The 13,600-nt window shown below is 34.2% G+C and overlaps 2 protein-coding genes across 2 annotated transcripts in view; both read right to left on the reverse strand.

Annotated features, from left to right (window-relative positions):
• LOC128014050 (galactose-specific lectin nattectin-like) lies at window positions 1-6,156 on the reverse strand. The gene is made up of 7 exons (XM_052597288.1): window positions 6,096-6,156; window positions 5,823-5,908; window positions 5,555-5,677; window positions 5,279-5,390; window positions 4,693-4,767; window positions 1,303-1,366; window positions 1-139 (listed from the first exon to the last, which is right to left on the reverse strand). The coding sequence occupies exons 1-7, from the start codon at window positions 6,154-6,156 to the stop codon at window positions 1-3; spliced, it is 660 nt and encodes a 219-aa protein (XP_052453248.1).
• A 4,133-nt stretch (window positions 6,157-10,289) lies between these two features.
• LOC128014006 (galactose-specific lectin nattectin-like) overlaps window positions 10,290-13,600 on the reverse strand; it is a 120,657-nt gene continuing 117,346 nt past the window's right edge. Inside the window, exon 6 of the mRNA XM_052597232.1 lies at window positions 10,290-10,507. Within this exon, the coding sequence (XP_052453192.1) occupies window positions 10,440-10,507 (68 nt within the window). The 3' untranslated portion in view covers window positions 10,290-10,439. The remainder of the gene's footprint in view (window positions 10,508-13,600) is intronic.

The following is a 13,600-nucleotide window of genomic DNA, read 5'->3' on the forward strand; positions in this document are numbered from 1 at the left end:
TTATTGAACAGACACAAGCAGAGGAGCAGGTAGTGAAGGAGGAGTGAGAGGAGGGATCCGTGCAGGCTGGGTGAAGACGTCCAGGGGCGAAGGGGAACCACGCACACGCACACTGGGGATCTGGATCTTCGGAGAATCGCTGGAGAAAGGGAAGTAGAAGAGGAGTTAGTCCTTAGAGTTAGCGTACAGGAAAGACCTTGTCGCGAACGTGACCGGACATCGAATGAGTGCGTGTGTGGTTTTTATGGTGCTGAGGTGATTGGGTGGTGATGAGGATCAGGTGGATGTGATCAGTATTCCAGTGAGGGCGTGCGTAGTGATTGAGTGGAGGTGGAACCTGGCGTGTTTGTAACAACCTGACAATTCATTGACCGGTTATAATATGTACAGTACCAACTTTATTTATTTTTCTGTTTTACTTCTGTTGCCATGTTTATTTGTTAAAGAAATAGTTAACTCCTAAAAAGTATAAACAATCTTTGAACAACTCCAGCGTGAGTAAATATTGCCTGAGTTTTCTTATTTTGGGGGATTGGTGGTGGGGATTTAAACACAAATGTTCGTATTTTCTTGTAAGCTAAATTATTTTCATTATGCAAACTACTTGATTAAACTTCTTTTATTACATGTTGCAGTGGAGAAGGGGAACATCACTGATGGTTTGTGCAAAAATAGCACTTTTTTTCAGTTAAGATGTAAAGCTCACACAGTTTCATTGTATTGTGGTAGATGTTTCTAATTTTGTCTCCTGTAACTGTCAAAATAATAAATTACATTCCCATATAGTATTCCACAGTATTAAATTAAATTTGCCTATATAGAATACAGCTAAATTGTAATTTTGATATGTAGTATGAGAAGATATCATGTGAAAACAACCCCCTGAAAACAGGGTGCCAGGATATTTGATATTTTTGTGGGGTTGTTTTTTTTTTTTTTTTTTTTTTTACAAAAGAATAGGTCTGAATTCACAGGAAAACCCAGCAAGACTAACAAAGTTTTTTTATTCTTATAGTCATCCATGATAGACACTAATGTAGATCATATTATTTGTTAATATTAACATATAAAGACCAGCAGCAATTTAGCAGGCAACCAAAAATACAAGATATGTTTCATCAATTCTTTTACTGATTATACAGTATGAGTGTTTTAAGTTAGGTATTGAGAAAAGATTCAAGTCTGGATACGAGATACAAGTTTAATTTAAGATTAACATCATTGATAAAGTATAAGATCAGAAAATTTAAATGTATGTACAATCACGTAATTGTGGAGCAGGATGACTGCATGTGATCTCACAAGTTTTTAGCACAAACAAAGGCAACTCGATCTGAACAGGTCAGATCATTCCAGGAACGGTTAGCTGCAGGGAGTGAAAATAATTGTCAAAAATAAATCTATTAACAAAATAAAATTATTCTAATCATGTGTTAGTATCAAAATAAAATAGTACATTCAATTTAAGGTATTTTGTGACTTTCAAATAACCCATTTTATGTTACTGTATGATATGACATAGGATTGATTATAGGACTGTGAATAGTTAATGAAATAAATAAAACTGCATTCTTATAGCTAGAGGCCAGGTCCGGGCAGTTCTTTGTATTTCCTGAATTGTTCGGTTCTCCAGAACACCAGTTGCGGTAGTCAAAATGACTTCCATCGCTCCAAATCCACTGTCCTTCCTAATGAGTGAAGAGAGTCATTACAAAGTACTCAGACTACAAAAAGAAGGTCATTAGAGTTCAGCTTTTATGAAGTCAAACAATACTTTGCCTTATGTTTAAAGACTAAAAACCAGTCACAATATATCAGCGTCTTTAGTACGGTAAGAGCTCAATGCACTGCAAAAAACCCTTCACCAACCCTACACCTAACCCTAACCCTCACAGGAAACTTTAGCATTTTTACTTTCTCAAAAAACTCATTCTGTATGGTTTATAAGCGTTTTGAAAAATGGGGACATGGGTTATGTCAATAGTCGTCCCTGTGGCTCAGTGGCAGAGCAATTTATTACTCTAACAGCTCAAAAGGTTGTGGATTCTATTCCCAAGGAATACACATACTGGTAAAAAAAATAAAAATAAAATAATGATATCCTGAATGCACTGTAAGTTGCTTTGGATAAAAGTGTCTGCTAAATGCATAAATGTATATTTAAGAGACACACAAAGTTATGATCATGGCTGAGACATTTTTATCAATGTTTGCTCTGAAAGTTGAGTTTTTTTTTGTTTTTTAACATCCTGGTCATATGATTCCTTAGCTTTTTTTATATTGTTAGCCTAAATAAGCTTACAAAATACACAAGTACTTTAACTGTGAAGGGTTATGTAAGCTGGCTAGCATACCTTTACAATATCCCTTACGAAAATTAACCATATGGTTTAACTATTAATATTAATTAATTAATATATATAAGGTTATACGAGTTAAACCATGCCACAAATTAACCACGGATTGACTATTAACAGTAGATTAAACATGGTATTTGCACATCTGTTGTTCTACAAATGGTACTCAATATGCCCCCCCCCCCAAAAAAAAACCCTTGGCTCTTGTGCGTTTCTTTATTTGTGTTGTGAGCTTTTGCAGTGTGTTTCTGTTTTGCAGTGCACTTCTTTATTTGTTTGTGTTGTATATGCGGTATGTTTTTTTTTTATTTGGTATTGGCAGCACATGTGGTGTCAAACTGATAAAGATTTTTTCTTAATTTGCTGGTGCTTTTTCTATTTGCATGCATTTTCTGAAGCTGCAACATGCTGAGCTGTCTTGGACACCGTATGTTAGCCTATTCTAAGTTATTACTTATTTAATGAATAACTAGTTGTTAATGATGAATATAGATGTGTATCAGAGTTGTCTTTTTTGTGTGTGTTCGGAGCAAGAAATTACAAGGAACATTTTTACTCATTAGTACTCATTAATACTTTTATATTTTATAAGTACTTATACAAGTTATAACTCAAACTCCAATGGCTCTGGGATGAAATTTAAATAAAAAAATAAAATAAAAAATTAATCCACCATTTTGTCATTTGTCTAATCCAAATGGTTTAAAATATAATCAGATTTTTTTTATATTGTTAGATTAAAGACAGGTTCTCAGGCATGGAAACACATTAGGAAGGCATTGTTGAAACACTCTTAAACAAACAAAACTTTTATTAAACCACAAGTTTCTATATAAACAATATTCATTATGTGAAGAGTGTTGCCATTGTTTATATAGGCTGATGATCAGTCGTTTAATACAAATTAATCATGTTACAAACTACCAGGATCTGGGCAGCCGAACATAAATGGGGAGGCCACGCACAAAGTTAACTCAAAATAACAATTTATTAAAGTAATTTATACTCAAGGGAAAAGAAAAGAAAACAACAAAAGATAAAGTATGTATATATATATATATATATATATATATAAAAAAAAAAAAAAACCTCAATATCTGTTGTTGTAGAACTCAGGGAAGATAGAGATCTTTTAATCTTGGGCCGTCAGAACTCAATTTCTGGAGGGTCAGAGCCCTGCAGAGTATAGCTCCAACCCTAATTAAACACACCTGATCCAGCAAGTCCTTCAGGCCTATTTGAAAACTACTGTACATGGTATGTGTGTGGGAGCAGAGTTGGAACAAAAGCCTGAGTTTGAGACTTGAGACCTAAGCTTTAATCAGTCAACTCATAACAGGAGGTAACCCACTGCACATGCTGCATCTCTCCGCCTTGCAAACAGACAAAGGAAAAACACAACACAACACGCCCTCTGGCGACCAAAAGGCGCAACAAAAAGTGCAAATGAAAACAATGAGGCGATGCAAAAAGACAGAATACCACAATAATCAACACCCAGTATTCACCCAAAAAATTATGTTGTTCTAATATTTAATACAGTAGTGTTTAATTCACTTTGCTGTCACAATTTGGTTTGTAACACTGATCTTACTTTTTTGCTAATGTAATTTCCAAATGACCTTTATCTGTGCCTCATAAGTTCATTAAAATTATGAGATACTGATCTTTTGTATCTACATACGATTAAAAAAAAACATATAAATGAAAACCTATGTGAGAAACATTTGTAATCTCTCACAGTTTGAAAAAAGGCTTCAAAACCTAATGACTTCTTTAGTCTTTTGTATATATTTATATATATATTTATTAAAACTTTGCAGCTGTTCATAATAAATGTTTGTCACCAACAGCATATTTGTATAGTAAGCGTGGTGATGGCATAATTCAATGACAATATGTGACCATGGACCACAAAACCTGTCTATTTGTGTCAGTTTTTCAAAATTGAGATTTATACACCATCTGAAAGCTGAATAAATAATAAGATGAATAAAATAATTGCTAAAAATATACCCCAGCGACTGAAGGCTGGTTTTGTAGTACAGGGTCACATATTCACAATTTTTGTAATTTATAAATTCTTACCATGAAAATTATGGCCCAGAATGCATTGTTTTCTATACTACATTACTGTTTTAATGGAAAACGGTACATTACTGTCAGAATTTGCCCATTTCATTTTTTTAGTAAATGAAAGGGTAAGAGTAAATCTCGGAGTAATATTCACTTTTGGGTAAACCATCCCTTTTATTTTAAATTAAGATGTTTTGTAAAGGATTAGACCAGAAAATGTAAATGTATGTACAATCATGTAACAATGGAGTAGGATGACTTCTTGTGATCTTGGATCTTTTTTGCACAAAGGCAAGTTGTACTGAACATGTCAGATCGTTCCAGCAATTGTTAGCTGCAGGGTGGAAAAAAGTAATTTATTCGGATCATTATGTCACAAAACGCACACACAAACAGGGAGATCCAGTAGCAGTGTTTATTGGGTTATTCAGAATCATAAATCAGCCAGGCAAAGGTCAAAATCCAGGTAAGCAGTCAAAACAAGAAACATAAATGTCCGAAAGGAAACACGAAACACAGGGTGACATGAAACAAAGACTCCATAACAATTACAGAAACAAACCAGGAATGTATAGACAGGTGCAAACAATGTGGGTGGGAACAGCTGTGTGCAATGAACAGTGATTATTCCAGATAAAGGTTTATGTGAATTGCAATTACTGGAGTAGGGTGACACGGGGAAGTGAGACCTCTAGTGGACACCCAGGGAAACACAGACCAGACACTGTGACACATTATAGTGGTGTGAAAGTCAAAATAAAATATTATGATAAAATGATTTTATATTACAGTATGATATGACATTATAGGATAAACAATTATTAATAAAGCTAATGCATTCTTACAGCTATAGGCCAGCTCCAGGCAGTTCTCTTCATTTCCTACATTGTTAGGTTCTCCAGAACACCAGCTGGTGTAATTAAAGTGACTTCCATCACTCCAAATCCACTGTCCTTCCTAATGAGTGAAGAGAGTCATTACAAAATACTGAAGGACCACAAAAAGAAAGCAATTATAGTTTAGCTTTTAAGAAGTCAAACAATCTTTTCTCATGTTTATCCCTTTAGGCCATGCTAAAAAAGTAATTTTATTAAAAAAAAAAAAAAAAAACAAGCCACTACTTGTTCTCCATCCTGAGCGCCAACCCAAAAACGTGTGAAAGAAGGCACCAGGCTCAGCAGATGATCATTGTCCAATTTATTATGCACAGAAGCAAGATTTGCATCATACATTTGACAGAATCTCTAAAGAGACAGATGTTACATTGTCAATCAACAATCAGTTAATGTATTCAAGACAAAGTTCTGGTTGATTATTTGTTTTGTCATATTAATTTGCAGTAAACTAACTAAATAAATAGACATTTCTTACACTCTTACAACACATTACCTCCACAGTGATCCAGTTAAATGCCTCAGAGAAGTACTTGTAGCATTTAACTCCAAAATGTGTCCATCCATTGGGGCAATTTTCATCTTAAAAAAATAAATACAAATTTAGGTTTTTTTAATAAACCCAGTATATAGTATTTTAATTCAGTTCAATCATATCGTACATTTCCTGTCCACCCCTTTGTAATGAAGCATCTAAAAGATTTGGCAGAAAACAGAATGACTTCTTTTTTTTTTTTTTTTTACAATTGTAAATAAAAGTGTTGGTTACCTTCCGCATTAATCATGGAATAAATAGTGATAAGAAGCAGAAGACATCTCAGCATTGCCATAATGAACCTGAAAATTCATAAGCACTGCTCACTGTGGATTCTCAATGTTATCTTAAAAATAAATAAAAATAATAATAATTAAATAAATAAATAAATAATTTAAGCATGAACTGTTATTCAGGAGGCTGATGTGCCACAAACTCACCTTGGTTCTTCAGATCCTTCGGAGTAAAGATTCCATGAAGCTCTAGAAAGAGTCCTGCTTTTATACTTAATGTCAAGTGTGTTTAAGTCATGAGGATGATAAATATACTGTACATGAACTGTAAACCTGATTCTATAGATAAAGAGTGACAGAAAGTATAAGAAGATAACATCTGTAAACAACTCTATGTTTGGAGATGTGGTCTGTTTGTTCAATATGGACGAACATATCTAAGATAAGGAATTGACAGAAAAAACAGCAAGACCAACAAAGCTTTATTTATACAAATAGTCATAAGTGACAGTCACTAATAAAGGAGCTAATATTATTTGTTAATGTCAACATTTCAGTTTCAGTGTTTTAAATGTTTTAATTTTGCATTAAAGTATGTTTTTGTCCTTCTGTCAATCCAAAAGCTTCTGACAATTGTTGGCCTGTATCATCTGAAGAATTGGTGAAGACTCACTTTACTTAAGCTTGAAAGTTTTCACCGAAATTCAAAATGTTACAAGTGTACATAGTTTGAATGACAGATCCTTTATGCAAACTTGTTGACAGCAAAATGAAAGTTAGTTAATAACATGTTCTAACAAAAGAAAGAGAGAGAGAGAAATAATAATAAAAAAAATTTGCTATAGGGATATGAAGAGACTTTCAACCCAACATAAGAAATGTTTCTGAAGACCATCACCTGTTGCACCTTTAGTTTGAAGTTTCCCTTACACTTAAAGGGTTAGTTCACTGAAAAATGAAAATTATGTCATTAATAACTCATGTTGTTCCAAACCCGTAAGACCTCCATTCATCTTTGGAACACAGTTTAAGATATTTTAGATTTGGTCAGAGAGCTCTCAGTCCCTCCATTGAAGCTGTGTGTACGGTATACTGTCCATGTCCAGAAAGGTAAGAAAAACATCATCAAAGTAGTCCATGTGACATCAGAGGGTCAGTTAGAATTTTTGAAGCATCGAAAAACATTTTGGTACAAAAATAGCAAAAACTATGACTTTTTTTTAGCATTGTCTTTTCCGTGTGTGTTGTGAGCGAGTTCAAAACAAAGCAGTTTGTGATATCCGGTTCCTGAACGAATCACTCGATGTAACCGGATTTTCTTGAACCAGTTCACCAAATCGAACTGAATCGTTTTAAATGGTTCGTGTCTCCAATGCACATTAATCCACAAATTACTTAAGCTGTTCACTTTTTTAATGTGGCTAACGCTCCCTCTGAGTTAAAACAAAAACCAATATCCCGGAGTAATTCATTTACTCAAACAGTACACTGACTGAACTGCTGTGAAGAGACTGAAAACTGAAGATGAACACCGAGCCGAGCCAGATAATAAACAAAAGCTTGAATGTATCTGCAGATTTTTATTTTTTTTTGCAAACATTAGAGCATATTATGTATTTCATAGAAATATTTGAAGTAACTGTTTTGTGCTCTAAACAGCCCCAACGCGCACGTGACTGAGCTAAATCAGAGTGCTTAGCGCCATTTCATCAGGTTTCATTCCCCTTCAGGAAGCGAATCATCTGTAATCATCTGTCGTAAGAAAGCGTTTTTTTTTCCGCTGTGTTCTCAGCTAACGTTACTTATTTCTAAGAGCAGTTTACTCCACTTCAGCGGACACGATGAGTTTCAGAAGATGCGCCGAGCCGTGTGACAGGTTTATCACAGGAGGAGACACTCATGACAGGTGTGTGCTATGTTTGGGCCTTCACCACGCCAGGGGCGTCGCTAGGCCTTTTTTAGGGGGCTTCAGCCTATTTTCTGTTGTGACATAGCTATACATGAATATACACTAGTTAAACAAATGCATTTGATGTGAATACATTAATTTTCAGTCAAGCAATTAATACATGAATGGATAAAATATTTATATTTTATTTACTGACAACAAGAAACATGTCTAAATGATTAAAAGAGTGTACAAAAGTTAGCATCACAATAAATGAAATGAAATAAAGCTTCTCAACTTTTTGTTCTAACAATCATGTATTTACAGATGGTGAACCCAACATCTTCCTATCATCTCAACACAGCTGAGACAGTTCTGCTGCTGCACTTCACAATCTCACTCTTCTCAATGGGGATGTCGTTGAGCAACAGGATGAGGAAGATCATGATGACGGCTCTCTGAACCACACAACCCTGAAGCAAGAGCAGGGGAACACGTACAGGACAATCTGACTGCTGCTCTGTCTGCTTCAATCTTTCATGTGCCTGGACACCATGAGCACGACTATCTGAAAAACATTTACACAGAGTTTACAAGTACATGCATTGATTTATTACTTTTGTAGTGGGCTACACCACTGAAGTGGTTCAAATTTATAAATAAATTATAAATTTATGCATTTAGCCAACGCTTTTATCCAAAGAGGCTTACAGTGCATTCAGGCTAACAGTTTTTACCTAAAATGTTTTCCCTGGTATTCGAACCCACAACCTTGCGGTGCTAACACAATGCTCTACCAATCTCCAGGTTGATCAGCGGATTGATAAAAGCTTGATGAATTTTTAATGAAGATGCTTCATTATATAAACAATAACCAGCAGAACAAACTTTACCAAAATTAAATTCTCTGTTTCTTTTGGTCTTTCTCTAGATGCTCTCGCTGACTCTGGGGTCACTTAGGATGAAGAGACGACAGCAGCATCTGGTTCAGATGAGACAGTAAGAGGTGGAGTGATGGACACGTCTCATCCATGTCACACAGCTCTGAGCGATTGGCAGATCCATGGCAGGTTTAGTGTCAGTTGAGTGCCACCTATTGCTCACTCTCACTGACATTAAAGAGAAGGACAATACTTTTCGGTAACACTTTAGAATAAGGTTCCATTAGTTAATGTTAGTTAATGTATTAATTAACATGAACAAACAATGAATAATACATTTATTACTGTATTTATTCATCTTCGTTAATGTTAGTTAATGAAAATACAGTTATTCATTGTTAGTTCATGGTAATTCACAGTGCATTAACTAATGTTAACAAGCACAACTTTTGATTTAAATAATGCATTAGTCAATGTTGAAATTAACATGAACTAAGACTTATAAATGCTGTAGAAGGATTGTTCTTGCTTAGTTCACGTTAACGAAAGTAGTTAACTAACATTAACTAATGGAACCTTATTCTAAAGTGTTACCGACTTTTCTTTTGGATGCCCCCATAGAGAAAGGGGCTATAGAAAAGGCAACCCTACACAGATGGAGTCAGGATTTTACAGCCGATATTTAGTTGTGCCCAAAAAAGATGGTGGCTTACGTCCGATTTTGGACTTCCATCGTTTAAATCTTGCTCTCAGAGTAAGCAAGTTCAAGATGCTAACAATGAAGTCCATTCTGTCTCAGATCCAATCTGAGGATTGGTTTGTAACCATCGATTTAAAGGATGGATACTTTCATATCCAGATCATCAAAAGACACAGGGAGTTCCTCAGGTTTGCTTTCGAGGGCAAGACTTACCAATTTTGTGTTCTTTCGTTCTGTTTAGCCCTGGCTCCTCGAACGTTTGCAAAATGTATGGATGCAGCTCTTGCCCAGTTGCGGCTCCAAAGCGTCAGAATTTTGAACTACCTGGACAATAGGCTAAATTTAGCTCAATCTCAGGATCAGGTACTGTCACATCGAGATTTAGTACTCGATCATCTGAAGAGCCTTGGGTTACGGATGTTCATCCCCTCATTCATTCCTATTAAATATTCTTTCATCTATTTAGGTATTACCATATATAAAAGACATACAATTTCCAGAATCAATTTTAAAATATGTATAATATTTTTTTTAAACGTAGTAACTGTTCATAAGATTTTTGTCTGCGAGTCATTGGAGCACAAACATATTTCTAAGCCAGATGATGACACCATACAGTGTCATTCTAATAACCATATTCTACATTTTTGCTGCACAATATTCTTATGTTTTCATACATGATTTTAATAAATCTCCACAACACACAATATATGCTTTGTCAATGCTTTTATTGATTAGAGTAGTGTTTCAGAAAAGATACTGAGAAAAGAGGCAAGTTTAATTTCAGATTAACATGTTTTATAAAGGAAAAGTTCAGAAAATGTAAATGTATGTAGCACAATCACGTGGAGTGGAGCAGGATGACTGCATCTGATCTCACAGGTTTTTAGCACAAACAAAGCCAAGTTGTACTGAACATGTCAGATCGTTCCAGCAACGGTTAGCTGTAGGGTGGAAAAATTAATAAAGTTATTCTGATCATTATAGTGGTGTGAGAGTCAAAATAACATAAAATGTTTAACTTAAGGCATTTTGTGATATCCAAATAAGCCATTTTATGTTACTGTATATGACATTAAAGGATTGATTAAAGGATGTGAATAATTATTGAAAGTATTAATAAAATCAGTGCTTTCTTACAGGTCCAGGCCAGCTCCAGGCAGTTTTCTATATTTCCTCCATTGGTAGGTTCTCCAGAGCACCAGCTGGTGTAGTCAAAGGGACTTCCATCACTCCAAATCCACTGTCCTTCCTAATGAGTGAAAAGAGTCATTACAAAGTACTCTGACTACAAAACGAAGGTAATTATTGAGTGTTTAATACTTTACGTCATGTTTAAATATTAAAAAACAATCTAACCATATCAGTTTCTTTAGGCCATACTTATGTCATCTTTAAAAAATAAATAAAAGGCAGAACAACTTACTTGTTCACCATCCTGAGCGCCAACCCAAAAACGTGTGGAAGGCACCATGCTCAGTAGGAGATCATTTTCCAGTTTATTATGAACAGATGCAAGGTTTGCATCATAGGTTTGACAGTTTCTCTAAAGAGACATTGTTACATTGTTAATCCACAATCTTTTTTTTTTTCAAAGAATGTCTGGTTGATTATTGGTTTATTACTTATTTATACTTATTTATTATTAGAAGAAAATCTAGTTTTAGGTTAACCTTTTTCAGTATATATATTAATACATTTAGATAATTTTCTGAAAAACAATTAGTATGACAATATATATATATATATATATATATATATATATATATATTGGTACTTTACAACACATTACCTCCGCAGTGATCCAGTTAACTGTCTGAGGGAAGTACTTGTAGCATCTGACTCCAAAATTTGTCCATCCATTGGGGCATTTTTCATCTAAACAATACATAAACTTTAGGGTTCTTTAAAATAAATAGTCTTCACACGCTGCAGAAACCTCATTAATCATGACAAAATTCAGTTTAATCATATTTCTTGTTCACCCCTTTGTAATGAAGACTCTCAAAGATTTGGAATTTACAGCAGATGTGAATGTTGTTTGCACAACTGAATCACTATTTTCCTTTTTATTGCTGTAAAGCTGCTTTGAAACTATCTGTTTTTATATAATTATACTGTATAATTATGTAGTATAAAGATTTACTTAAATAAAGGTGACTAGACTTGACGATGACTTTACAGATTTTAATCTGGAATTAAAAAAAGGTGTTTTCACAATGGTAAATAAATGTCTTACCATCTGCATTCACCACAGAATACACAATGAAAAGAAGCAGAAGACTTCTCAGCACTGCCATGATTAACCCTAAAATGAATACGCTGGAAAAGTTAAATGTCTTCAGTCATATTCTGAACAGTGGATTCTTGATTAATTATAAATAAACACTGAGTATAATAATTATTCAACAGGTCAATGTGCCAAAAACTCACCTCGGATTGTTGCAATCAGACTGTCAGTGAAGATTTTGTGAAGCTCTAGAAAGAGTCCTGTTTTTATACGTTACTTAATGTCAAGTGAGGTTAAGTCACGAGGATGATACAGGATGTGATTCTTTGGCAATACATTTTTTTTCTTTCATGGTGATCATTCAAATAAAACGGTCATCAAACACCTATTGATTCTCAGTTATCTTGAATCTGTGGACCACAATCTGTGCGGTGTGTAAATTCAAATATTGGATCATTGGGTAATATGAGCTGGTATTTTAAAAAAAACTTTAATTGATTATACATTCAGAAGGAGCCTATTTACAGTCTGTCTGTCACCAAGATGTACTTCTAATGCTGAAAATTGCAAGTTTTCTTTCTGCATATAATAGAGTTGTGTATAAGGTGTATTTTTAAATGTTCTCTTTCTTCGCTGTTCATTAGTGTGATTATTATTAAGAGATCTTTAGGATGATACTGTGAATTCTTTGCTTTATAACTTTCAGTATAATATAGAATTTTTATTCTGAAAATGATGATTACCAGATGATTTTATTGCAAGTGACGTGTTTTCTGTTAAACAAATGCAGCTGTAAGAATATCTGTACTTTTCACAAGTGCAGAAACTCTTAAGTACAGGGCAAATGCTATTGACAAAAAAAGAAAAACACCTCTGATGCATAATTGATATGGGAAACCCTGCACAAATACAAGGTGGAAAATATACAGTATCTCTGGACTCCTAGTCTCTGATAAAAGGGCTGAAGTGGTTAGCACTTTAAAACAGTGGGGTTATTTTATATTTACCTTAATTCCCTTTAATTAAGGTACTTCATTGGGGTTGACTAATATCTGGTGTGGAAGAAATATTAAAATCTGAAATCTTCATTGTCACACTAACAATAAAATAAATTTGAACAAATATATGATTCTCAGTGTCCTTTTGACCTCCAACACACAATAACAGTCGATCCATTGATGTGACGTAATATGAGGTAAGAATATTTGTTCCTGTTGTTTTATAGCCTCTGTTGCAGTGTTTATGAGTTAAATAGATAGTTTATCAACCAAAAAGAAGATTGTGTGGTCTTTGAACAGCAATAGAGTCATTTTTGAGTGAACTACCCTTTTAAAGTTACAACAGCTAGCCATGGAAAGTATTTTAAACTAACTGATTAAAAAACTCTGTTATTAAAGGTAGTGGAGGATTCCTGGGAAAGATGCTGATTGGTTAGAGGAAAACATCACAAGAGATGTAGAGCTAACACATATTCATTGTGGTATGGATGATGTTTCGAAATTCTTTTGCCTGTCAACACAAATTTAGCCTTCCTATATTATACACACAAATTGGACACCGGATACATAATATAAATAATCATGGAATCTTGTCATTGCTATAAGAATTTCTATTAAGATTTTGTGAAGCTTCAGAAAGAACCCTTGTTTTCTATTTTATTTAACATTAAGTACAGTATGTTTAAGTCACAAGGATGATACAGGATATAATTCCCTTGTACTAATGTGCGTTCTATTATGCAAATGTGATCATTCAAGTAAAACAGTTATCATTTAAATAAAACACCCATTGATGACCTGTTATCTTG

The sequence above is a fragment of the Carassius gibelio genome, chromosome B25 (assembly GCF_023724105.1).
Source record: "Carassius gibelio isolate Cgi1373 ecotype wild population from Czech Republic chromosome B25, carGib1.2-hapl.c, whole genome shotgun sequence".
Classification (NCBI taxonomy): domain Eukaryota; kingdom Metazoa; phylum Chordata; class Actinopteri; order Cypriniformes; family Cyprinidae; genus Carassius; species Carassius gibelio.

What these genes read in the sequence shown, in the direction of transcription:
- LOC128014050 (XM_052597288.1), bottom strand. Translation starts at nt 6,156, where the DNA reads ATGGCAATGCTGAGATGTCTTCTGCTTCTTATCACTATTTATTCCATG. An exon ending in TTAACTGGATCACTGTGGAG is followed by an intron (nt 5,678 to 5,822) that starts GTAATGTGTTGT and finishes CTGTCTCTTTAG; the next exon opens with AGATTCTGTCAAATGTATGA. An exon ending in TTTGTTTGTGCTAAAAACTT is followed by an intron (nt 140 to 1,302) that starts GTGAGATCACAT and finishes CCCTTTCTCCAG; the next exon opens with CGATTCTCCGAAGATCCAGA.